Here is a 25566-nt window from a genome sequence, read left to right as displayed (position 1 = left end):
GATGTTGGACGGAAATAAAATGTTGCCAGTTGCTTGATATCAAAACGTCAAAATATGTCAAAAATGAGTCAAACCCATGGATTTTATAACACTTTGTATGGATAAGACACCTTAATTTAGTTCATACGAAGCCTTTGTTGTCTAAGGGCTTATTGACGACTTATGCCATGTGGTTTACAGCACTTTAGAATAGAACCACTTTATATATTTCCCACAGATGTCATACAAGGCGATTAAGAGAGAGGCTGATAAACTTGGGAGTCTTCTCGTAGGCGACAGGCTAGCAACCTCTTACTATTTGAAACTCGATTTCATCTTAAGTCGAACAGCCGAACGTGGCCTTTCAGTCTTTTTGAGAATGTTGGGTCTGTGTATGTAGGGTATATATAGTCGTGATCCGTGATGATATTATATGTATGTGCCATATGGTTCCCGGTACCTGCAGAAAAAGAAATAGGAATGAATGATACCACTCTATCTGTTTTCTATGGATATCGTAAACGGCGACAAAGGTATAAGCTTATAACTTGGAATTCTTCTTTTAGGCGATGAGCCAGCAACCTATAATTATTTGAATCTCAATTCTATTAAACTGCAACTGCCAAACAGCTGAACGTGGTCAATTAGTCTTTTCAAGACTGTTGGCTTTGTCTATCCCGTAAGTCATATAGACGTGATTATATGTACGTACGTATGTATTACTACAAAATTTTTGAAATTTTTATATTTATATCTTTATTTACTATTAGTAAAATTAGTAAAAAGTTTTTGAGTGGTCTCTACAAGTTTTTTTTGTGTCAAAAAAAAAAATTCAAAATTCAAAATTTTTATTCATTATTATAGGATACTTCATATCGCTTAACAATTGTCAAAACATATGGTTAAACAACATTGGTTGACGTCAAATAAATAACTTGTGTGATGCTTGGTCCGAGGTTGAGGGCAAGTTAAGAGTTGACGTAACGTTGGTTCACTTCGTTCATTTTCATTCTTTCTTTTTCATAACTGTCAACTGTCAAGCAAAGCAATAACGAAACGAACGAACCAAAAAAAATCAAATAGTTTTTATAACAGCGGCGACTGAGACGTGCGTCGCGCTTTTGTCGTGACTGCTGTGCTTTCGCAGTTCTCGCCTATTTTACGAATTCCAATAGTTTGTCGTGTTTTCTTTTTTATTTATGCAAACTAGCTTTCTTTGTATGGACATCAAAACAAAGGCGCTACAAGTTAAAACGAAATAAAAGACAGAAGTGTTGTGTTTTCGTTCGGTGTATCATTAAAATAGATTGCGTTGTTTTCACCCGAGGAGAAATTCTTAACAGCTGTTTGGGCGTATTATGCTTCATATTGTAAGTACAATATAACGAAATTATATTACTGTAATAAAAGAGTAGCAGATAGTTTCTTTACCCCATTATATTCACAATCGCTACAACACAATTTCCTGGAGTCAAACAAAGAACATCCCAATTCAAAATTTCACTATCGATGTAGGTAACAGGCAGTGTATTATGTAGGTAGAGTAAAGACAATATTTAATTTTCTACAGCCTACCTGCATTTGATAGCTATTATTTTTTACCCTAATCTAACTATAAATATGTATTAAGTTATACGTAGGTATTTAATTAATATATTTTTAGTGTAGCCTATATAAACAACAATTATTATTAAATGATTTAAATGAAACCATAAACTCATTTAAAATCCACCCCAATTCATAAGACATATTTTAATATTTAAATTAAATTTAATTTTCTGACCAATGCCATGAAAGTCCACTACATTATTCTAAATACAAAAAGAAGTTTATAATTATTACTACAAATGAAAAACTACAATTTCATAATTTAAATAGAAAAGATCAGACTTTCAGTGGAAGCATACCTACTTCTGTTAGTATAAATAATATACATTTAATGTAAAATTCTTTTGCAAATAAATTCTTAAAAATACTGCAAGTGTGGACTTGAATGTGGATTCAGCTGTTGTTAAGTTCAATGATAGAATTGAGATTGAAATAGTGACAGGTTGTTAGCCCATTGCCTAAAAGAAAGTTTAACATCCTATGCCTTAGTCGTCTTTTACGACATTCATGGGAATGGGATAGAGTGGCCCTTTTGTTTTTCCAATTGGTGCTGGGAAACACACTGTACCAATATCCCCCAATTAAAATCATACTAGGTGTCCCTAAAATTTATAGCCAACATAATATTGTAACAGAACTAAACTTAGAAAAAATGGTTCAAAACCAGTAACTAAGTATATAGTTAGGTGTATACCTATTACTTTTCACACACACACATAGATAACGCGGATATCTTGAAATGACACCATGATCACTTTCAGCTGTATGGCTTTATGATGGAATCAAGGATAAGATAATGATGTGTTGCCAGCCTTACATAAAATAATCCCAAGTTTTTCTTTGGCTTTGATTGAATTTTACAATCTGTAAAGAAAGAAGTAAATGGCACACCCTTATTATATTTTATTTCACTATCAGATTGACATAGAAGCTTATACCTACTACATGAATGCTTATTACTTAACTTTGCTGTCTGTCAGTCGCTGTTACGGCATCCACGGGAAAGTACGAACGATCACGATTCTCTCCTAGATCGGCAAATGGAGACTACATCTTTCCTGTTGCCAATAAGGGTACTCTTGTCCTAAATTTCCACCACATTAGAAGTTTGGTAGGTCGTCTAATATTATGTAGGTATGTAACAAACACACACATCCACATATCCTTACAAACTTTGACATGAGTAGGATTCCTACGCCCGATTCGCTTCATGTGTGTTAAGCGCTTTAAAGAAAAACAGTCGTTATTGACCGGGCCGTTATCACTACCGCCAACAGAAAATTAATACGTAATCACTAATCATTAGTGATTAGGTATTCGCCTATTAGTTTTCGATTATAACATCGGTAGGTAGTTTCCATTGACTTCCGCCAAGAAATAAACACACTACAAAGCATTATACACGGCATAGCATTATGCACGGACTAGTGGACGCTGCGGCTCCGCCTGTGTAAGTACTTACGTAAAACATGTATCCTGTTAATTCCCAACCAAATTTCAAGTCTCTGGACTCAGGGGATTGGACTGCGCGCTGTCTGTCAGTCAGTACAATTTTGTATGCAATCCTCTTATTATCAGGTTCGTTGGAAGAAATCCCACTTAGGGATAAGCCCGCCTTTATACTGTACTACTGTTTTATATTTGTAATGTACTCCTTTAGTGAACAATTAAGCATTTACTTACCTACAATAGTAACGAAAGAGCTTTTAAAATATAGACATAGCAGTTATAAATAATATTTCAGAAGCAATTTCTGCTTTCCTCTTTTGAGTCGCATCGAATGGAATCTTAATTCCTGCCTTATATGAATAAAAAAAAATAGTCTTGATGATGAGGGAAAATCAAGCTTGTAACCTTTCTTTAAAGCGATGGACTGGTATTAGTAACCACTATCTGAATCTCAATTCCATCAATAGGCCATTCAGCTGAACGTGGTTTTCGAATCTTTACAAATGTATTGGCTCTGTCTATCTCTTTAGGAAAGACGGGATGTAAGTATAATTGTTGACAGTAACTTGTGCAAATCTGAAAACATCTGTATCCTTCTAGTGCCTTTACATTTCCGCCTAAGCTGTTAGTAGGTATTTAGTAGTTTTTACGGTGCAGTTCAATTCAATTAACTTTTTGTTTGTCTAAGGTCAATTACTCTAAATTGCTTAGCTTTTCCTTTTTCTTTCTGTATACTTTTTAGTCTTTTTATGAAGTATACTTTTAAGTTGTGAAGTGGTCGTCATAATCTTTACGATGAGTGTTTATCGTCGGTTACACAGCCGTTACAGGTTTTAGTACTCATTACGTCTTCGTACTTCTTATTTTTTATTCATTAACGAATCTTGTCCTCCCGTCTCCTAAGAGTTCGTCAACACAGTGACTGACAACATATAGACAGCCAATACTGCTGGACGTAGGAAACCGAAGGCTGTATGTTGCTATTTTTGGAAATTCACACCTTAACGAGGTAATCGGAATTTTACGCGTAAGAAGTCACGGCCAAGTGCTAGTAGTATGTTGTATCATTTATAGAAAATAATAAGCTCGCGTCCAATATCCACGCCGATAGCAGGCACAGTCATTAACCACATAAAAGATCGTGTTTATTGCCTCCACAATAAACAATATTATCGTCCAACTATAAATTGACGACACATTGCGTATGAGTAGAGAGTATGTCCACAACATTGTCGTAGGTACATACTAATACAAAAATATGTCACGTCTTTATGCCTCACGGTAGACAGAGCTAAATGTCTGAAGAAGATCAAATAATTCATTCAGTTTAATCTTATGTTTTACATTTCAACCCCGAGTCTGTAAATGCACTTACGACGAAAATTATTTGCTTATCATTTATGTTTACAGCTCTTTAGTAGAAGTCCATCAAAGGCTTTTTCTGTCCTAATGCCTACCAATGTTCTAAGTCATAGTCATAAAGGTTGTGTACTTATTCGCGTGTACTCCCAAAAATAAATTATTAATACTTTAGGCAAGTTTTATATGGCAGTCATGGTCCAGTCCATAAAACTACTCCTTTTGGCAAAAATAAGTATATCTCGCTTCTTAAGTGATCACGTCTGTAATTTATATATTCGTTATCTTATCAGCGAGTAGCTTTGTAACTAGACTATCAGGCTAGGTTTCAAACTATGACACATGAGATTATTTCAGTAAAATGCGTAATACGTTTTATTTACTTAGATAAGTTACTCACAGTGTGTGCCGGTTACTTATCTCCTAGGGCATATTGTAAGTTAATCAAGGGTTAAGCTTATAAACTTGAGATTGTTAGGTACCAACTTTTCTATTGTATATGTATGTGCAGGGTAGACGGAACCTATTATCTCAAAAAGCTTGGCCTTATAGGTCCCGTTCAGCTGTATGGAAAAATGATGAAATTAAACTTATTATGACTAACTTCACCGTTATTAATAAGACGTATATCCCCAAGTTCGTAAAGAGAATCGGATGCAAGCAACATGTCTGTAGTCACGTAGACGTAAATCCTTAGTTTATATCCCAACTAATAATAATTATGTCGTAAGTTGTTTTACAGTTTTATAAATAATACTCAACTTCCTTCCTTAACTTTTATCCCAATTCCATATATAGTGTTTCACAATAATATTATTTGTTTTCATATGTATGTATTTGCATTTGTGAAAGTGAGTTTGTATACAAGTTGTAATTTTTTATAATATATCCTTTATCTATCCGATCTTGCAATTGCACTCATACGTATAAGTAGTAAGGAGGACATAGGATATAAATTGGTGAAATATTTAGTACAGTAGATATTATCCTAGAACAGTTAATAAGTTAACAGATTCAAATGAGAACATACCTATAAACGAAAAAACATATTCTTGTACAGAAGACTTACTACATTTGTATACACACGTGCGCTACGTTCTTTTGTTTAAACACAATAGAACTCACTTATTTGATGCGGTCGTTACAACCATGAGAAACATTCTGGAAGTAAGATTGGGACATGTAAGTAGATGTCTTACAAAATTTGCCAGTTTATCTACCTGTTTATCTAAGTGGAATGTTAAAATGGTTAGCTTTACAAGTTTACTTATCAAGACAAATCTGTCTAAAATTTAACCTAACCAATCGGTTAGGTTAAATTTTAGAATGAAATATGTATGTACGAACTGTCATGAGCCAATAACCATTGGGAAGATACATCCATATATCGCGTCTTTGTCTCTTTCTATAGTCTTTATTTATAAGCCTATAGTCTTAAAAAGACTGAGTCCACCTTCAGATCCTTGTAATTAATTGATTGCTAATTGTTGTTGGTTGAGATTCACATAACGGCCAGTTCGCCTAAAAGAAGTATCCCATCGCAAATGTGGAGGAGAGCGAAGTAGAGGTAAGTAGCTAGTTGATAATAAGATTGTTGTAGGCCCGCTGTCGTGTGCATTAGTGGGGATTCCATGCTTTGATTTAATTATTGTCACCCACGCGAATATGCTACAAATAAATAAAATCTATACATATAAAAGGGAACACTGACTTTTGACTGATACCAAGGCATGACCCAACGGGTCTAGAGTTTTTTATTTTTTATTGTGGGACATTTCGAACATCACTTATTACCTAATTGTCTCGACTTTGGGTTTCACGACATAGGTTGTCGAGTTTAATGCCGCTTCCAAAGCGTCAGCGCAAAAGAACAGTAACAACCTGCACTGCAGCATTTGTTTTCAGATCTCAAATAAACCATGTAGGTTCTTTATTATGGTCTAGGGGCCCACTAGTGGCTTTTCGAAATCCCTGTGAGAACGGAAATTTGCGGTGTTTTTCTTTTCACGCAGGTGGAGCCTCGTGTGTACTCAGGTAAGTATAGATACATGTGTACTAGAATCATCGCTATTTTGCGTTTGTATGATACATTTGAATATATTGAAAAGGTGACTGATACACATTCATACATACTGCATGTTTTCATAACATTCCGCAGTATATTATTTTAAAAATAAGTACATGATTCTTCGTGTATCATATGAAACGCTCTTAGTACTAATATTTTACACATAATATACATAATAAAACCACGCCACATTCCCGGAGGGGAAGAGAGAGTTCACCTTTCCTCTTGTCACTATCCGTGCATCTTATTTCGCTTTATCCACATTCGTACAAGTTCATCAGAATAAAGCACTCTTGACAATGTTATTATTTTTTAATTGAATACATTTATGCATTAGTCGGGTTCTGGGTCAAACAATATCATTTTCCTGCAGTAGGCTCGTGTTTCAAGTGAAAAATGTGTAGTCACTGCTTATTCAAGCGAGGTGAATAGCCGATAGTACCTATACTTCTGAGTAGGTATAGCAAGTGCACATTTACCGCATTGAGGCGCCATAACAATACGTATAATGAACCACTTTTATGAAACAATACTTGTAGAAAAATATGAAAACAGTAAATGACGTTAAATGGGACCAATTTAAGATCAAAAAAAAAATTAAATAAATATCAGCAATTGCTATAGCATTGGGTTATTTTACAAAAATTATGTGCTAGAAATTTGTATACCTCTTTGTTATTTATTAGATTGCGTGACATTGAAAGGTGCTTGGTTCGGGTTAAAGAAATCTTTATTCTCATAAGAAAAATATTCACTTACATGAGAACTTAGAATCTAGGCTTAGAATATACAAATGTAGGTATGTCGTTGCGTGCAAGATGCAGTATAAGTACATTTAAAGGTAAATTGACAAACAAGTTTAGTTTATAATTAATAAAAAAACATGTAGGGTAGTAAGGTAATCATTTCAACCGGACGGCTCACCAAACACTGGTACTAAGCAGCGATGTTTTATGATCGCAATAATACAAAGATAAGCACGACTAGATGTGACTAGCGTGCTGTGTTATAAAGTTGTTACGATGTTTTTTTTTTTCAAATTTGGTATATAATAATAAGTATATGTGTATTTAAATATATATATATATACACGTTTTGTTTTACAGTATATAAAATATTATGGTAATAAGGTATCTGAAAAATGAAGTAACCAATTATTGTGGCGAACTCAGTTAGTATTAAGTATGTAAGTTTTAAGAAGTCTTTTAAATGCTTTTGTACTTTTGGCATTTTTTATACTATTCGGTAATTTGTTATATAGCTGGACACTCTCATATGTTACATTCTTTTTACCATATTTTGTTCGTGGAGGACGCAAAATTAACTTATTGGAATTTCTTAGTCGTCTTAGATAGGGATGTTCGTAATTAGTTTTAAAAGTAATACTACTCAATATCTCTTTCGTTAAGATTTTCTTAATTAGGATACATGAGTAATATTTATATGTTTTGTTTATGTCCATTATTTTGGTTTCTTTGTATATTTTTACTGTCGGCGTTAGGTAATCGTAATGAAATAGTGTTTTAACCAGTCTATTTTGAGATCTTTGAATGCCTTGGAGGTTAGTTTTGGCCGCGGATCCCCAGAGTTCAATCAAATAATCAATGTGTGGCTTCACCATAGAATTGTATATGTTGTATCGTACATTAAGTGGCAAACATTTAACTATCCCGCGAAGGGCACCTGTTAAGGATGATAATTTTGATTTAATATTTTTAATATGATATTTCCATGAGAGTCGATTATCCAAAGTTAATCCTAAAAATTTTTCGCTATCTGATTTATTAATTGGTATATTATTAATTTTTAATGGTGTAAAATTTTGTATCTTTTTGTTTTTGGCCGAAAAAATTACATAATGGGTTTTAGAAATGTTCAGAGTTAACAGATTGCATTGGAACCAAATATTTAAAAGATCAAGATCATTTTGGGCATCTTGAATGATAGATTCAATATTATGGCCAAAATAAAATAAACTCGTGTCATCTGCGTAAAGGGCCAATTCGCCCGTCAGTTCGACTTTGCTTATATTATTTATGTAGATGAGAAATAGCAAAGGGCCCAATACCGATCCCTGAGGAACGCCATAAGCTATATGAGCAGTTGTACTACGACAATCAGCTATTGACACTATTTGTGAACGATTATTTAGATATGATTCGAATATTTGGAAGGCCTTATTAGTAATGCCTATATCTTTTAGCTTCCTCAGAAGAACCTTGTGGCTAACTGTGTCAAAGGCTTTTTTTAAATCTATGAACACTCCAAGGCAAAGCTTTTTATCGTCTATGTTATTTTTTATTTTTGTGACTAGATCAACGGTTGCAGAAAGAGTATTTGAGTTTGGTCTGAAACCATACTGTTTGGGGTAAAGGAAGTTTATTGAGCTGAGGTAAGAATCTAGGCGTTTATGAATTACCTTTTCCAGTATTTTCGATAACACTGGAAGAACCGATATAGGACGATAATTGTTAGGGTCTGATTGGCTTCCAGCCTTAAAAATAGGTGTCACTTTTGCTGTTTTTAAGTTATCGGGAAAAATACCATTTTCAAGACAGCGGTTGATGCAGTCAGTTAATTCACGGACAATTAGGTACTTGACACATTTAACCGATTTAGTAGTTATTTTGTCTAACCCCGAACTGGTATTTGAATCTAACTTTTTTATAATGCTCAAAACTTCCTCAATCGTTGCCGGCTCTAAAGATGATAGGCTAGAACAATGGTTTCCCGATGTTACAGTGAGCGTCCCGTTGTCATGATACTTGCCAGGAATTGATTTTGCTAGGTTTGACCCAATCGTTGCGAAGAACTCGTTGAATTGTTGACAAATTTCTTTTCTGTCTGTTATTGTTTGGCTTCCTCTCATCAACTTTGTTGGGAAGGCGGTATTTTTTACTTTATTATGAGTTAAATTATTGATCAGTTGCCACATCTTTTTAGGTTTATTTTTACAAGCAGAGAATTTTTTGTGATAGTAGTCTTTCTTTCGTACTTGTATTCCTTCAATCACTAATTTCCTTTCCTTCAATAATTTTTTCTTCAAGGCTTCATCAAGTGGATTGTCTTTATGTTGGTTAGACTACAGATATCACCAAATTTGGAAACCCAAAAAGAAAGATTAACTTTGTTCACTTTCTTGATTACATTTTGCATTTCGTAAACCAATTAAAGAACGTTCGTTTACTGAGAATGAAAAAATACTTAAATTAACGCCGTAAATAAGCAATTCGAATAACATCTTTGACTTTGATCTTCAACATACAAAAAATGATTCACCTAATCTGATACCGCTTGTCTTTTGTACCAAATATTGCACAATCACTTCGAAAATTTCACGATATTGTCAAACAATTAGAGAAACGGCTAGTCATTTCAGAATAAGAACTATGTTATTTTTATGTCAACTGACACGAACTAAAGCAGAGAGCAATAATTGTCCACTCATTTCAATTTGCTAAGCTATCGCAAAACGATGCTCATTCGTTTTGTAAAAAGAAGTAGGCAGGAGAAGAAGAAAAATTTTAAAAGTAAAAAATATAGGTATAAGGGCTGTCTACATTATATTTTCATTTTATTTATTTATTTATTTCAGAAGCTTAATTCTATCTTTACAGTTTGCACCAATGCGATAGAGAAGCAATACATTTTCATTATTATTTATTTTTATCATTTTCTTTTCTCGGTTTTCTTTTTGAAAAAACCGGTGTACTGTTATACACGGGCCTAAGCCAAGTGTATATCAGGGAGGTCATTATCTATATTACCTCTTACTTCGTTAATGTTATCGGTTCTTGGTATTTGTTGGGGTGTTTGTGGGGTAGCATATTCGCTGGAAAGGTTCTGTGAATGTTGTGTGGGATTAGAATGTGGGGTTGTAAATGTGATTGATGTACGAGGGATAGTTTGAGAGTCTGTCTGCAAGAACTTCCTTACAATACGGCATGTGTTTAAGATAGCTGCTTTTTGGAGGAGGTTATAGGTTGAAGTTGATAGGTTCAAAGTTCTGAGTGATTGATGTAGTTGTTTCGGTATTACTCCAGTTGAAGAGAGAACTATAGGGACTATGGTTACTTTTTGAAGATGCCAGATTCTACTAATCTCTTCCTTTAATTCAATATATTTGGTTAGTTTTTCTGCTATAGTATTTTGTAGGTTGTGAGTATTTGGAACAGCAATATCTATTAAGTATGCTGTTTTATTAATTTTGTCTATTAAGGTGATGTCGGGTCTATTGAAATGAATTGTGCGATCAGTCAGTATAGCTCTATCAAAGTATAATTTTGCAGTTTGGTTTTCTAAGACGGTTTCTGGTATATATTTGTAGTATGGTTGTATTGACTGTATAAATTTGTACTGTAATGCTAGATTTTGATGAATGATATTGGCAATTTGGTCGTGTCTATGTTTGTAATCACTCTGGGCTATTGTCTTGCAGGCACCTGTGATGTGTTGGATAGTTTCTGGTGAGCTATTGCATTTTCTACATAGGTCTGAATTTATACTCTTTATTATGTATTTCTGATAGTTTCTGGTTTCTATGACCTGATCTTGTATGGCCAACATGAAGCCTTCCGTCTCAGGGAAGAGTTCACCTCGACCGAGCCATGCGTTCGACGCTTCTTTGTCGACAGAGGGGTGGCTTAGATCTTGGCGATGTCTACCATGTAGAGACTTTGCGGCCCATTCAGCTATTTTAGTTTTAGTATTAGTAAGTTTTTCGTTGGGTTGTATGTTTGGGTCTATTAAGTTTAGAGGTGTTAATTTTTTGTCGTTCTGTACTATTGCTTTGTGTATACTGGATAGTATCATTCTGTTAAAAAAGTATTGTCTAAGAGTGGTGATTTGTTTATTGTGCAGATTATTTATGTCAATGATTCCTCTTCCTCCTTCATTTCTTGGTAATACTAGACGTTGTATACAGGATCTAGGGTGGTGCTTGCGGTGTTTAGTCATAGTTGTGTTTATGATACGTTGCAGATTTTTCAACTCTGAGTTTGTCCAGTTTATTACCCCGAAGGAATATGTGAGTACAGGTATGGCGTAGGTATTAATTGCTTTTATTGTATTCTTTGAGTAAAGTTGGGATTTTAAAATGGCGTTGAGGCGATGTCGGAATTGCTGAGTTAATTTTTGTTTTGTTTCTTTATGTTGAATTTGTAGTGCTTGATTAATTCCTAAATATTTGTACGTGTCAAGTTCATCTAAAGAGTCTATTTGTAGTCCTGTTTGTAGTGTGTAGTTATGTTGGCATTGTTTACCTGCTTTGATAGAATTGGTTTTGCACTTATCTAACCCAAACTCCATTTTTATATCATTTGTAAATTGCTCTACTATGTTAATCAATTGATCTAGTTGACCCTCGTTTTTAGCATACAGCTTAATATCGTCCATATAAAGAAGATGGTTCAGTATAGTGTTAGTTGTTTGTCCGTCTGACTCTGTAATTGGAATTTGATAGCCTAATGAGCTAGAGTTTAGTGTGTTAGAAAGTGGGTTTAGGGCAAGACAAAACCACAACGGGCTCAGAGCATCACCTTGAAAAATGCCTCGTTGTATCATTATCGGGTTAGTTTCTATGGTGTCAGTAGGTGTTACCAATTTTAGTCGAGTATTCCATCTGGCCATAGCAGTCTTTAAAAATGTAATAATAGTTGGGTGTATTTTGTATATCTCTAAAACCTTAACTAACCAGGAATGAGGAACAGAGTCATAAGCTTTTTTATAATCTATGAAAACAGTGGCTAAATCTGATTTAGATTTATGGACTTTTGATATAATTACAGAATCTATCAGCAGTTGTTCTTTACAACCTTGACATAGTTTTCGACATCCTTTTTGTTGTTCAGCTAGTATATTGTTACTATCCGTATGTGTGTATATTAGTTCGGCAACACAAGATGTTATTATTTTGTATAGGGTTTGTAAACACGTGATCGGTCTGTACTTTGCAGGATTTTGAAGGTCTTGGTTATCTTTGGGAATCATTATAGTTGTACCGGTTGTAACATATGATGGCATTAATTCAGGGTTTTGTATAAAATCATTAATAAAATTTAGCAAATAAATATGTGAAGATGTAAATTTTTTGTACCAGTAACTGTGAATGCAATCAGATCCAGGGGCTTTCCAATTATGAACGCGATTTATAACTCTTTGAAAAACTTCAATAGGGATACTTTCGAACTGCATAGGCTGTGTTTCTACGTTAGTACGGCTTGTTTCATTGACTAACCATTCTGCTTGTTGATTGTGTTGTACAGGGTTCTCCCAAATATTGGCCCAAAACAAATGTAAATCTTCTACCCGCGGTCTATTACTTTCATTATTTTCATCAATATCTTGAAAATTGGATGATGTTTTCTTTATATTACGATAAAACTGCTTTTCATTATTACGAAATTGGTTACATACATACATACATACATATGGTCACGTCTATATCCCTTGCGGGGTAGACAGAGCCAACAGTCTTGAAAAGACTGAATGGCCACGTTCAGCTATTTGGCTTAATGATAGAATTGAGATTCAAATAGTGACAGGTTGCTAGCCCATCGCCTGAAAAAGAATCCCAAGTTTGCAAGCCTATCCCTTAGTCGCCTTTTACGACATCCATGGGAAAGAGATGGAGTGGTCCTATTCTTTTTTGTATTGGTGCCGGCAACCACACGGCACGAAATTGGTTATTTTGCTGTTTTCTTATGGTGCACGTAGTGTATCTTTTCAATCGGGCCGATGCCACAGATAATTTTTGCTTTAGTGTGTCTAATGTGTGTGAAATAATTGTATTCGGAGGTTCATGGATGGAATGGGTTTTATACTGATCTATAATGTTGTCTACTTGTTTTCTTAATCTAGTGTTTGTAGTGCCATTGGCAAACTGAGTCAATTTTCCTATTTTACATCTGAGGTCATTTATTCTTTTTTCTAATCTCCTTTGCCAAGATGGTTTATATTTGTTTTGAACTTTTGTGGTCCCTGTATTGTCTAATGACAATTTAGCTCCATTAGCCTTCGTTGCAGTCCAGGCCGCACAATATATTATTGTTTGGAATGTATCAAAATCAGTTTCTTTATTAATATGTTCCGGCAGTATTATTTTATTTATGTATTCGACTATAAGTGACAATTTCTTCGATGACTTTTGTTTTGGAATAAAGGTTCTTTGGGTTGGGTGTATATTATTGAAGTGTTGAAATGCTGTTTGGAAGGTATCGTCAATATGTTGGCGCCTCTCTTGGTTTGGGTCTGATTGAGGGATAGCTTCATCAAAATGATTAACTTCTATATTCACAGGTGGTGATTGATCATTGTTATTATTGTTCTGTTCTGTTGTAAAAATGGGTTCAGTATGGTTTAATTCTTCAGATATTTCCCTTCTTATCATAGCTAATCTGGAGTCACTAATATATTTGTTATTTATAATAAGTCTTCTTTGATCGGCAATTCTTTGTTCACTTAGATGGGAAAGAGATGGAAACATACTGACGAAACCTTCATGCAATAATTTTCTGTAGGTGGTTCTGTTTGTATCCATGTGAGTTATTCTGTAATATATTCGCATAATAGCTTCATTGTGTTCATCAGACCATCTCATGCGAGTCTGACTATTACCTCTTGGTTGTAATCGCGTTGCTGAATTTTGAGACATTGTTTGTAAAATGGAAGTGTTTAAGTTAAAATGTGATTCTTGGTGTCGCTGTAGCTCTTTCTGGACTTCACTGTATATTTGGTCTATTATATTCTGAGGCAAGAGTTTTCTTCTAATTATCGCTCTGCGTTGGTCACCTATTCTCTGTCGGTTGACTGTCACATCCGGAAATTTCTCCATAAATTTTAGGTGTAGAGGTTCGAGGTAAGTTTTTGTGTCTGTGTCTAGATTTGTTAACTGGAGGTAAGTGCGCAGTATAAACATGTTCATTTCTGTTGACCATTTCATGCGCATATTTAGGGAACTCTGAGTGGGTGCAAATTCTGAGTCTAGGTTGACTTCTTGCACAACACTTTCGAGCGTACTAGTAGTCGACAAGGTTGCTGTTCGCCTTGTCATATAAGAGGGGCGAGTTGAAGGGATGGATGAAAATAAAGAAATAGTATCCTCGCCAGATACTTCGGCTGTAGCTTCCACGTCGCGAGCCCGCCTGCTCAGCTCACGGCGACCGGCTGTAGCATCTTGTGTGACGGGAGCCCGCCTGCTCAGCTCCTCGTCACCGGTGTCCCGTATACTGAAGCACCCAGCACCGGCTCCAGGTGCGCCCCGGCGACCCCCGGGCAGCGACCGCAAATTATACCTACTTAAATTATCTTTCTCCATATTATAACGGGTAAAAATAGGTGGATAGTAGGAGAGGAAAGTTGGGATCGTTGGTCGGGAAAAGACAATTGGTGCTTTCGGGTGTTTTGTAAGCTTGTATGTTCCTTCATACCTAGTGTGGGTGGTACAGGGTGATGATGTAAAAGCCCTTGTACTATTTGCACTTTTCCCTTAAGCCCCCCCACCGCGACAAGGTGAACCCACGGGGGGGTCATTATTATTATTATTATTACTGTAGCATACAATATATAGCGCTGTTGTTATGAATTCGCTCAGAGAACATGCAAACAGGTCAATATTTTCGGAAATCCGATTGACATTACGAATCGCGCGCGCGACGGGGCCCCGCGCAGCAGCCCGGTGCGAGCCCGGGGCACCTCCAGCAGCGGCGGCCGGCGGCGGCGCCCTACGTACCCTTCGGGAACACACAGCTTCAGCAGAGATAGAAATTCGGGGTTGTGAGATCTGCCACGAAGTAGCTTAAATATACATATATGAGGCAAGCGAAACGTCTCTCCGCGCACGCAGTTCAGTATATCCCACCATACCAAGAACAAATAAGGTGGTCATAGTCAGTTTAAGATACGTAGGTACGCAACTACGAGCACAATAACAAAGGGAGCCAAAGCGTGACTAATGGCTTTCACTACTTATCTCAAAAACGTTGAGATTGCTGATAACTTTGGAATTGACAGAAAGTGTCCTATGTAAGTATTCTTTTAAAAAAACCTTCGTTAGAACAAGATCTTAGCAGAAAAGCTACAAAAACATTTTTAAATTCATCTGCGAAATTTAAAGAAAGAGACAACATAATTATCGTCCTAAATTTTTCATTGATAATTTATACTCATACAATTTCACTCAAACAAAAAAGAGACTACAAAAAGTAGCTGTAAAGTAAAATCCGTTGATTCCTTCGACATTTGAACTAGTGAAAATTATTGTGTCGTAATAATTAAAGGCGGCAGATTAAACATTTATTGAAATAACAAACACACATTGTTCGCTTTCAGCGTTTCAAAGCAAGCTAAAACAATAGGTAAGTGCCAACAGTGGCCGCTACCAAATCCCGCGTTAGTCAATAGGCGGGTCCACACAGAGCGAGCAGCCTCGCGAGGCATTTGCCGCGCGAGGAAACTGTCCCCGAACGAGCGCGGCAGCCTCGGTATCATCGCAAGGCTGCTGCGCGCGGCAAGCCCGAGCCGTTCGTTCGTTCAGTTGAGAGTTAAGACATCATGGCACCACACGTACGTGTTGCGGTGGCAGCTGTTGCTTTTATACTTATAAATAGGATTATAAAAAAGAGAAGACAAAAAAAACTTAAACGAAGACAATATTGGATCCAGACATTATACAAAAACAGATTATATAATGGAAAGGAATGTTATGGAAACGAACTGTACCAAGAATTGATTAATGATGGAGTGGAGAAAAATTTTGCACGCATTAATGCAGAGGAGTTGGATCTATTGTGTTCAAACTTGCAAAGCAAACTTCGGAGAAATGATACGAACTGGCGTCGAGCGATAACCGTGAGAGAAAAGCTACTTTTAACATTACGGTTCTTAGCGACAGGAGATTCTTATACCAGTTTGCAGTATCTCTTTCGCATTTCGAAACAATCTATATCGAAGATTGTTCCTGAAGTTTGTGATGCCATCATCGAACATTTAAAGGATTATGTAAAGGTAAGTGAAAGAAAAACAATATCTATTCAATTTAGTCCAATCACTTTAATTATAACTTTCACAGTAACTGCACACAAATAACAAAAAAAGAAAAAGAAAGAAAAGTGAAATCAATTTCAACGTGTCGCTCGCATTATGTTTTAGTATATTTAGGAGGCAGAGGGGGAGGAGGAATCTCTGATGGATTTTGAGAAGTCATTGGAGGGGAAGGGGGAGGAGGAATCTCTGATGGATTTTGAGAAGTCATTGGAGGGGAAGGGGGAGGAGGAATCTCTGATGGATTTTGAGAAGTCATTGGAGGGGAAGGGGGAAGTGGAATCTCTGATTGAATTGGAGAAGTCATCGGAAAGGAGGTAATTGCTGGTTGAGGAGGTAGTGGTGAGGGAGACATCGGATCGGTGTAAGATGAAGCATGACTGCTAGGATGTTGCATAGACCTAGCATAGTTCTGTGTATAATAGCCATATTGTTGATAAGCTCCTGTGTTGGCTTGAAATATTATTGCGCATATATCTTTTTTTACATGCGCCAGAGTTACTGGATCATAGTTTCTCAATTCGTTGGCTATGTATTGTCCAAATGCCGAATACGAGTCACAAGGCGGCTGTGGGGCTGGCTGTGGTTCTGCGCACTGCTGGAGAATCCTGAAAGCTTCGGAAAGAGTTTCGTCCGATAAATCGTCTGTGTCTTTCGCAGGTCTTTTTTTGCTTCGTTTTCTGGATCTCTGGTCTTGCGTTCCAACTCTAAATTGTGTGTTATTGGTGTCATCTTGTTGTTGCTGATTTTCCATAACTTGAATATTGTCGTTGTCAGGTGAAGGGTCTTGAGCGAGTTGAGTTGCGCTTACTGTTTCATCGTTAGTATCGGTTTCATTCTGTAAAATAATATATACTTTTTTATATCAATTTTAGGTGCCGGCTACAGAAAAAGAGTGGCTCGCAATTTCAAACGGTTTCCTTAATAAATGGAATTTCCCACATGCTGTAGCAGCGATGGATGGCAAGCATGTTGTTTTACAGTCTCCCATAAACAGTGGCAATGACTATGATAATTATAAATCATTTTCAAGTATAGTTTTGTTCGCCTTAGTAGATGAAAATTACAACTTTTTATATGTAAATGTTGGGAGTAAAGGACGGATTTCTGATGGAGGTGTCTTTAAAAATACAAAATTATATCAAAAACTTGAAAAAAGAGAACTTAACATCCCATCACCCACAATTTTGCAAATACCGTACTCTACCAAAGTACCATTTTATATATTAGGTGACAAAGCTTTTCAGCTGAATGAATACACCATGAGACCTTACGAGGGCAATCCAGAAAGAGGTTCAAAGGAAAGAATTTTTAATTATAGACTCTCCAGAGCACGAAGAGTTGTAGAAAACGCTTTCGGAGTGTTAAGTTCTGTTTATAGAGTTTTGCGTAAACCAATGTTATTGGAACCGGAACAAGCAACAAAAGTGGTCTTAGCATCAATTCATTTGTATAACTATTTACGGAGAACATCCTCTAATAGCTTTGCAGCTCCTGGCTTTTTTGATGTGGTGGGAAATGACGGGGAAATGGTAGAAGGTAGTTGGCGAAATGAATCAGAACCAACATCATTATTACCAATTCAACAAATACCACGACGGGGAGCAAATAATGCTAAAGAGGTACGTGACCACCTAGCAAGACATTTTATTACGAATGGAACTGTCTCATGGCAAGATAACTATCAATAAGAAATATTATATGTACTTACATTTTCCATAGTATCCCGCGTGGTACCTGGCTCGTTCCTATCAGACATAAATGCAAAGGCATTATATGCAAACCAGCTGGATTTATAAACGTCATCACGACCTGGAAGATAAAAGTGACAAGTTTTTATAATAGTAGATAATAGTTCTTAGTAGTAAATGTGAAAGCAATTAATAAATATATACATCTTACCTGATCCTGTCAAACGACTTTTCTTTTCTCGTGATTTTTCCCGCCGGTAGGATCCCATCAACGACTCCATCTTCTTTTTTAAATCAGGAATGGGGATATTCATCTCGCGGCTAATATTTAACCAGGCATCTTCTCTAAGCCCTCTATTTGTATAATTAGGATCACTTGCATTCCATAGCCAGGTGTTTACACCATAGAGAGATATTAATTTCAAACACTGATCTTTATCCATAATTATTAAGCTCGAGCGAGGCACGAAACAAAATACACGTGCGTCCAGAGTGCGCGCGGCAAACGACTGAGGCGCCTTTGAGCAAAACAAAAAGCCGACACTCGGTTGCTCGGACGCTCGGTCGCTCGCCCGCGGCGGTACACGCGATTTCCTCGGCCGAGGCACGTCTACATAGACCGAGCGGCCTCGCGCGGCAAATGCCTCGCGAGGCTGCTCGGTCTGTGTGGACCCGCCTATTCGAAAGCGCCCTCTTTATGGGTTTGTTGTCCTCGATAATTTCAAGCGAGAAATAACATTTAATAAGCCTGATAAACATATCGTTCCGACATTTTTACGCGAAACGCTATCGGTATTCATTCTTATGTTTTATTACATTTAATAAGCAGAATTAATTGGACACGAAGAGCACGCGTAAAGCACGCCATTGACCAAACCGTATCTGTAACCGAGTTATTTTCGCGTTTATCATGAAGATCCTGTTTAGTTTCCCCGGAATCGAATAACACATTAGTGCAATCTATATCAAAATGATAATGTTTGAAAAAGAACCTTTGTACTGTGTTGCTCTTATTATTTGGCTATAAAACTTTTTCATTACTGAGTGACGTCTAGAAAATTGAATATTCAACATTTGGGTTAAATATGTGATAGGAGATTTTCTGAAAATCTCGCGGGAACGAAAATAAAGAGGTTTATCGTTTGACAGGCGTGAAGGCTAGTTTGGTAATAAAGTTCTACTATTTTGTTCAAAGTTAAATTTTTAGCACAGTGAACGCAGGTTTCAATATAAATCCTAAACCATAAAATATTGCTTATCTTATGCGGTCAATGGTTATCCGAGGGTTGAATGACACCGCCTGGCCAAATTTAGATTGGCCGAATTTTAAAGTATCGCAACACTCGAAGCGGGAGGATATTGCATTTCCTTAGAACAAATATTTATCTTACTGCCCGATCTGTGGCTACTGCGTATTTTAGTTCCGGAGAAAAAACATATCTTCAATGATTGAGTTATTAATGTCAGTTCTAAATAAACATTCTGTTAGTATTTCTCATAAACATTTTTCTTCAAATGGATCGTACGTGTAAAATGTCGGATTATTGATATTATAATGACCCAAATACACAGATAAGATTCTAGAAATCTAAGATTTTTAGATGCCAACAACCTTTCGCCTAAATCATCGTCTACATAAACAATTTGTTTGGGTTTGCGGATGTCATTCACCTCATTATGGCGAAAGTTCATTTCTGTTGTTATCTTTAGGTACCTAGTTCCATGCACTAAATTTATGTGTAATAATAAATGTTCCATAATTTAGTAGGGTTAATTTGGACAAAAATCTAAAATTTACTTTTAGAAGCGTCTAAAACGTCCAAGACATTTATAAAATTAAGTATGTACTTACTTATAATTTAACTAACGGTAACAGATATCTTTGCCAATCATGTTTTATAAAGGGCTTCGGTGCGGATCGGATTGGATATGTATAAGCGGCGATTCGTTTCACAACATGCTTCCAGCATCTATTAGCGAAATGCCCGTCATGGACATTCATTGACACTGTTTTAAATGTCTCATCTTTATACAAGATAATTTGCAGGTGTTGCCATAAGGAACAAGCGAAATTGTATTGAAATACAGCAAAGAACATGTTTAATAAAAATTTTCTCTTAAAACTCTTTGCCGCTGCTCAAGAGTAACAATTTACAGTTAGGTATAGTGAAACTAAATCCAGAGAACCGGGGACAAAATTCACTTTATCTGCCAAGTCAATGGTCATACTTGAATTAACGTATCTTATCTTTCTTTGTGAGTAATACCCTGCGGCGATACCATTGAAAAGCTGCAACATTTCTTTCATTGAGTTTGAACTTTCAATGAGAGGTCAGACATGAAACAAAACAAAAGGTTGTTTCTAATTTTAAACCAACAATTTTAATTAATTCAATTTAATCTCTGACCGGCCTGTGTTCACAATGCATAGGATCCGTGACTCAATTTTTAAAAATGAACAGTTCTTTTTTAATATGCAGCCATTGTTTTACTGCACAAAAGGAAGTGTTGCCACTTCATAATGTTCCGTTCGGTCGCGCTTGGCATAAGATTAAGAAACAATTTGATTACACTTCCTGTGGTGGAAGTGGAAGACGATACCTATAAATAAACTAATATGGCGGACCGGAAACGTATCGGCCTCGAGCTGAGAACTGTCGTCACAATCAGAATTATAGAAGTAAGTAGTTTTACAATAAATTGCTACGGAAACACAACACAAGACAATGAGGATGTGAGTTGTCAATTAGGTCTAGAGAAATAAATTAGAAACTGATAAGTTTTAAGACTTATTACTTGTTGTTTTAATTTCCTTAAGAACAGTGAGGTCGAAATATAGACTTATCACATGTTTGACGTCAAAATTAATACAGGACACTTCTGATTACCAAATATTAACATAGGACTACCCTACTCTCTTTAAATGAGCTTGTAAATTGTAGGTCTACGAACTTTTCAAACAAGATATACCTAAGCTTACTACAACAGAAAAAGTTTATCGCTATTTTGTTTTAGCTACCTTTTATGATAATAGTAGGATTACTGTTGGGACATATGTTGGTTATGATAATATTGCTACATCTCATGATAATACTGCAACATCCAGATAAGGTTCATTAGCATTCTCGTACTTCGCGTATATAGAGCATAGTTCTTTCGAATCATTGAATTTTGTAATGATTACAAGTAGAAAGATATCAGCCCATCCGGAAATTTTCATAGAGAATATTTTACGGCCGTTTCGAAATAGTTTGCCTTCTTTTTTTATATTTTAGTAAGTATGGGAGACTTCAGTATTTATAAAGTATACGAATCCTAGTTTACGGTTAATGCGCTTTTTTATTCTGTCTTCGTTTCCTTCTGTAATCAGGTTATATTTGAATAATTATCATAACTGGTAATTATTACTGTCAAATAACAAGAATTTCTTGTTTGGTATAATTATACACGTAGATGTTTATTACGTAAGGGATAATTGATTGATGACATTTGCAACATATTTGCGGGAATTAGTGCTTATTATTGTTCCAGTAGACTTCCAAAACAAATAGAATACCTTTCTGTTCAGTGACCGGCTGTTTTCTTCCTGCTGTCTTATTTTAATGTAGCGTCAATTATATTTAGCTTCCTCTTATCATAATCACTAAGTGATACTCCGATAAGATCTCTTACCATGCCTTCTTTTACTTTTTATCTTCTTCGTTCATTACTTTTTCATTTAACCCGTATTTTTTTGGGTATCGTCATGATGTTACTTAAATTGAAAGGAAAGGCTTCTTTAATAGACTTGAGATTCTTCATGTAGGTGATGGGCTAGCAATCTGTCAATATCTGAATCTCAATATCATCTACAGCTGAAAGTGGCCTTAGTGTCTTTTCCGAGACGTGTTGTATGTACGTTAATTTCTAGAACAAACGGTCTCGAATTAAGAAAATTTCATAATGCCCATATTTACATGTTGTAATCGGTAGTATGGAGAATTCACACTATCTTCTCTCTGCTATGCCGTGTACTACGAAACTATTTGTTCAGCTGGCACGAGAGCCAACGCTGAATGCCAGGTCAGATCGTATCAAAATAAACGTATTTACTATTATATTTATCGTTGTTCCTAAAAGATAATCATTACACAATTATGTTAAAGACAGTTTTAGCAAAGGACTTTGTCTACCAGTCAACTGTGTAAGAGCTAATTGATGAAAATGTCCCTTGAGTCAACTGTAGAAAAAAAAAATACAAGTAAATATGTAGACAGATATTTACAAACCCAAGCAGTCAAACCCGTAATAAGTTATTGTAAGATTAGTATGTCTGAAAAATATCGCAAATCTTATATTACCGAGTATTGTTAGTATTAGAAGTTCTTTCCTTGACAAATTGAATTCTTGTTATACACAATGCGTTTCAGCCTTCGAAGCATGACATGCGTGACACTGTTTTTGCGCGCGAAAAATTATTGCTGTTTTACTTTTATTATGATGTGAAACGAGACAGCGTTAGTTTTTAAGCGTTCTCTTGCCTTCTTCTTCTGTAATATCTGTTTTTGAAGGACATTAAGAATTAAAAAAGTTAATTAAGAATAACCTTATACAGATTTCTATGTCTATTTTAGTTATGAATATAAAACCATTCAATTAATTTATGCAGTCACACTCAGTGCTATATCCGCGTCAGAGCCGGTTCTGGATAGTTGACACATGCGTGCTCCAAACAGATCATACCACACACTTCCAAGCGTCTATTTACAATATCTGCCGAAGCTGTGTGTAACCTGACCTATAACAACGATGCTTTCACGATAATAAACTCTGCGATATTAAAAATAAAGCTGCGAATCCTGATTTATATGAAAACTGCGATTAACCGAATATAAATTTTTAACGAAGTTGCATCACGCATGGACTAGCTCGTAATGGAGAATTCAAGGCTTTCTACTCATTATGGTGTGCTAACAAATGCTGAGTCTATTAAACCGTTGTTATGTTTATGTGACGTCAGCTATGTTATTTATTATTTGAGGTATAACGCGTTAAAGAAGGGAGATTATTTTTTGCTTACAATATTCAGATTTTTTAACATCATTCTGATGATTTATTAAACATATTGTTTTATGATAATGAAGAATTGATGCAAGAAAACCATGATAAAAAATATCGATATTCTGAATTGGATGCAAATGTATAAATGGATGCAAGGGTACAAGTGGCCTTTGAGAAAGACACGACATTTAAAAAATAACAGTTAATATTTAAGAATAATCGTAGAAAAAGGCAATCAATTAACTTAACCAAAAATGCATGCGATGCAAGTACCCTGCATGTCGTTTATAAATGCGAAAATACATTGAACGCAGTCAAGTCTATAAATAAGCATAGTTTCTAATCCTGAGTTGAAAACGTCTAATTATGCTGCGTTTGTTGAAAGTTGAACAGACTGTCGAAAGTTCCCTTCCAAGGCTATCCAAGTAGTGAAACCAAGTGCAAAAACTACAGCAGGCCCGACCAGCGATGCGCGCTCTTTCTGTATTACCCCGTTTGCTGTATCTCTGAGAGATTTACTAATTTTTCTATATATACATATAATCACGTCTATATCCCTTACGGGGTAGACAGATCCAATAGTCTTGAAAAGGTCACAGTCAGCTGATTTCATTGATCAGCTAATTAAACTTTTAGTGTAGGCAAAATGATAAAACTCTCAACTCCCAAGTTCAAGGGTCGCTTGCGGGCAAAATTTTCGTACAACATAGCTTTCATTTCGAAAGAATACATTCCATTTAGCAGCATCAAAGAGAGCGGAATTTTTTTTTTATGAAATGCTGTACAATAGTCATAAATTTAGCCTTATATGCCCCTCTCATGCATTAGTGTCTGTACAAAACGAAAAATAAAACTACTCCCCCGCAAAGGCCCTGATTTTATTATTCACTGATGTGCAACATGTGATGTAACGGCACAACTAATTGTAACAAATTCACGTGTGGTAATCTTTTTTTAGTCTTCGTTGTAATTTTTGGGTGTAATTTTCAACAAATACACTAAATTACGACTATAGTTGTTTACTATTAGAGTAAAATAGAGTATTTTTACCTCAAACTTTGTATCACACATTATGAATAATATGCGATGCATGATAAACGAATCGTACAAAACTTTATCGTCCTTATGGCGACATTGAAGTCCTGGGTTGCAATACACCTCGCTGAAAAGAAAGAAGCCCGAGTTGCGCCTGTAACCACGATCTTGGGTTGGGTAAATCAGGTTTTAATATTGCTTCGCAACCTTTGCAGGGGAATCGGAACGAATGACACTTACGAGTACACGCTCCTACAAAACAATCTAAGCGAATCAGAATACGTCGAATCAATTAAGTCGTAACCTGTCGTGTCGTCAACATCATCAGCGCTGTGAGGACGTGTTTAATTCGCATTATTATTGGATTACATAAGAATGGCGTAACACTGGAAACATAATATTGCAGCCGCATGATTTGCTTGCGTGTAGGTAATCTCTACAGTTACGTTTGTTTCATATTCTTCGATACGATTCGCCAATTTAATTTTTATATGCGATAAAACAATGTTCTGTTTTGTTTTTTTATCCTATTGTTACATGGTGTTTGAAGGGCTATCAAACATCTGTGTCAAGTTACGTTTGTGTGACGTCGTCACATAGCCTTACGCCGTTTTCCAATAGTATCAAACTTATTTCTAGTTTGAAGTGGGTTGTTAGTTTACTACTTAAAACACTAAATCCAGATTTTTTTTATATGTATCTACCATAGTATCTACATAGGTTTCTCACATGAAAAAGCCCTTTTTACTCTTGATCATTATGAAGCGTAAGTCGATAAAAGTTTATCTGACCAAATGAAGGGTCGTGCTTCAAGTACAGACCTTATTAAGCCTCAAGTTTTATGATATCATCCAAATTTTGAATGTAGGTATTACTTTTGTATGCCTAGTTTGAATAACTTCGGCCTTGTGTGATATGAACGCGGAACTGTAATTCAAAAACTCAGTCAGTGTGCCATGTTTCGTCTTTGATTAAGATATTGGAGGTGGTACGTGCCTTTTGGTTCATTTGTTATCATATCGACCCCGCTTGGCCTTGTCTATTCGATTACTTGAACTTGACGAGGGTCGATACACATAAAAGACTCACAACCTTAGGAAGGCTAGTAAACAATAGCACCTACCTTAGTCTTCCGGGTTTGTTGTCAAAGGTGTATTATTGCCTCGTAAATATGGCATGATTGCAGTCTTCTTGATTTTAGAATGAATAAACAATGCATCTTCAATCTAGATGCAACGATTCCTCGTCGATTCAGGTGCTTTATAAGATTGGAACCAATTAGAATTGGGAAGAAAACAA

The 25566-nt window shown here is 35.9% G+C and overlaps 3 protein-coding genes across 4 annotated transcripts in view; 2 read left to right on the top strand and 1 right to left on the bottom strand.

The window, feature by feature from the left end:
* The first annotated feature begins 1051 nt into the window (after positions 1-1051).
* The window catches only part of LOC106141654 (E3 ubiquitin-protein ligase goliath-like), a 62118-nt gene continuing 37603 nt past the window's right edge, over positions 1052-25566 (top strand). For both annotated transcript variants that reach the window (XM_060950189.1, XM_060950188.1), the window contains exon 1: positions 1052-1349. The gene's annotated coding sequence lies outside the window, so the exon portion shown is untranslated. The remainder of the gene's footprint in view (positions 1350-25566) is intronic.
* On the top strand, positions 16013-18218 carry LOC132903061 (uncharacterized). The gene is made up of 2 exons (XM_060950347.1): positions 16013-16465; positions 17377-18218. Exons 1-2 carry the CDS (start codon positions 16013-16015, stop codon positions 18190-18192), a joined length of 1269 nt encoding a protein of 422 aa, XP_060806330.1. The 3' UTR covers positions 18193-18218.
* LOC132903062 (formin-like protein 1) lies at positions 16599-18635 on the bottom strand. The gene is made up of 3 exons (XM_060950348.1): positions 18404-18635; positions 18213-18313; positions 16599-17339 (listed from the first exon to the last, which is right to left on the bottom strand). Exons 1-3 carry the CDS (start codon positions 18633-18635, stop codon positions 16599-16601), a joined length of 1074 nt encoding a protein of 357 aa, XP_060806331.1.

This window comes from Amyelois transitella, chromosome 21 (genome assembly GCF_032362555.1).
Source record: "Amyelois transitella isolate CPQ chromosome 21, ilAmyTran1.1, whole genome shotgun sequence".
Lineage (NCBI taxonomy): Eukaryota > Metazoa > Arthropoda > Insecta > Lepidoptera > Pyralidae > Amyelois > Amyelois transitella.
The sequence above is the reverse complement of the archived record's forward strand: the minus strand, read 5'-3'. Positions and strand labels throughout refer to the sequence as shown.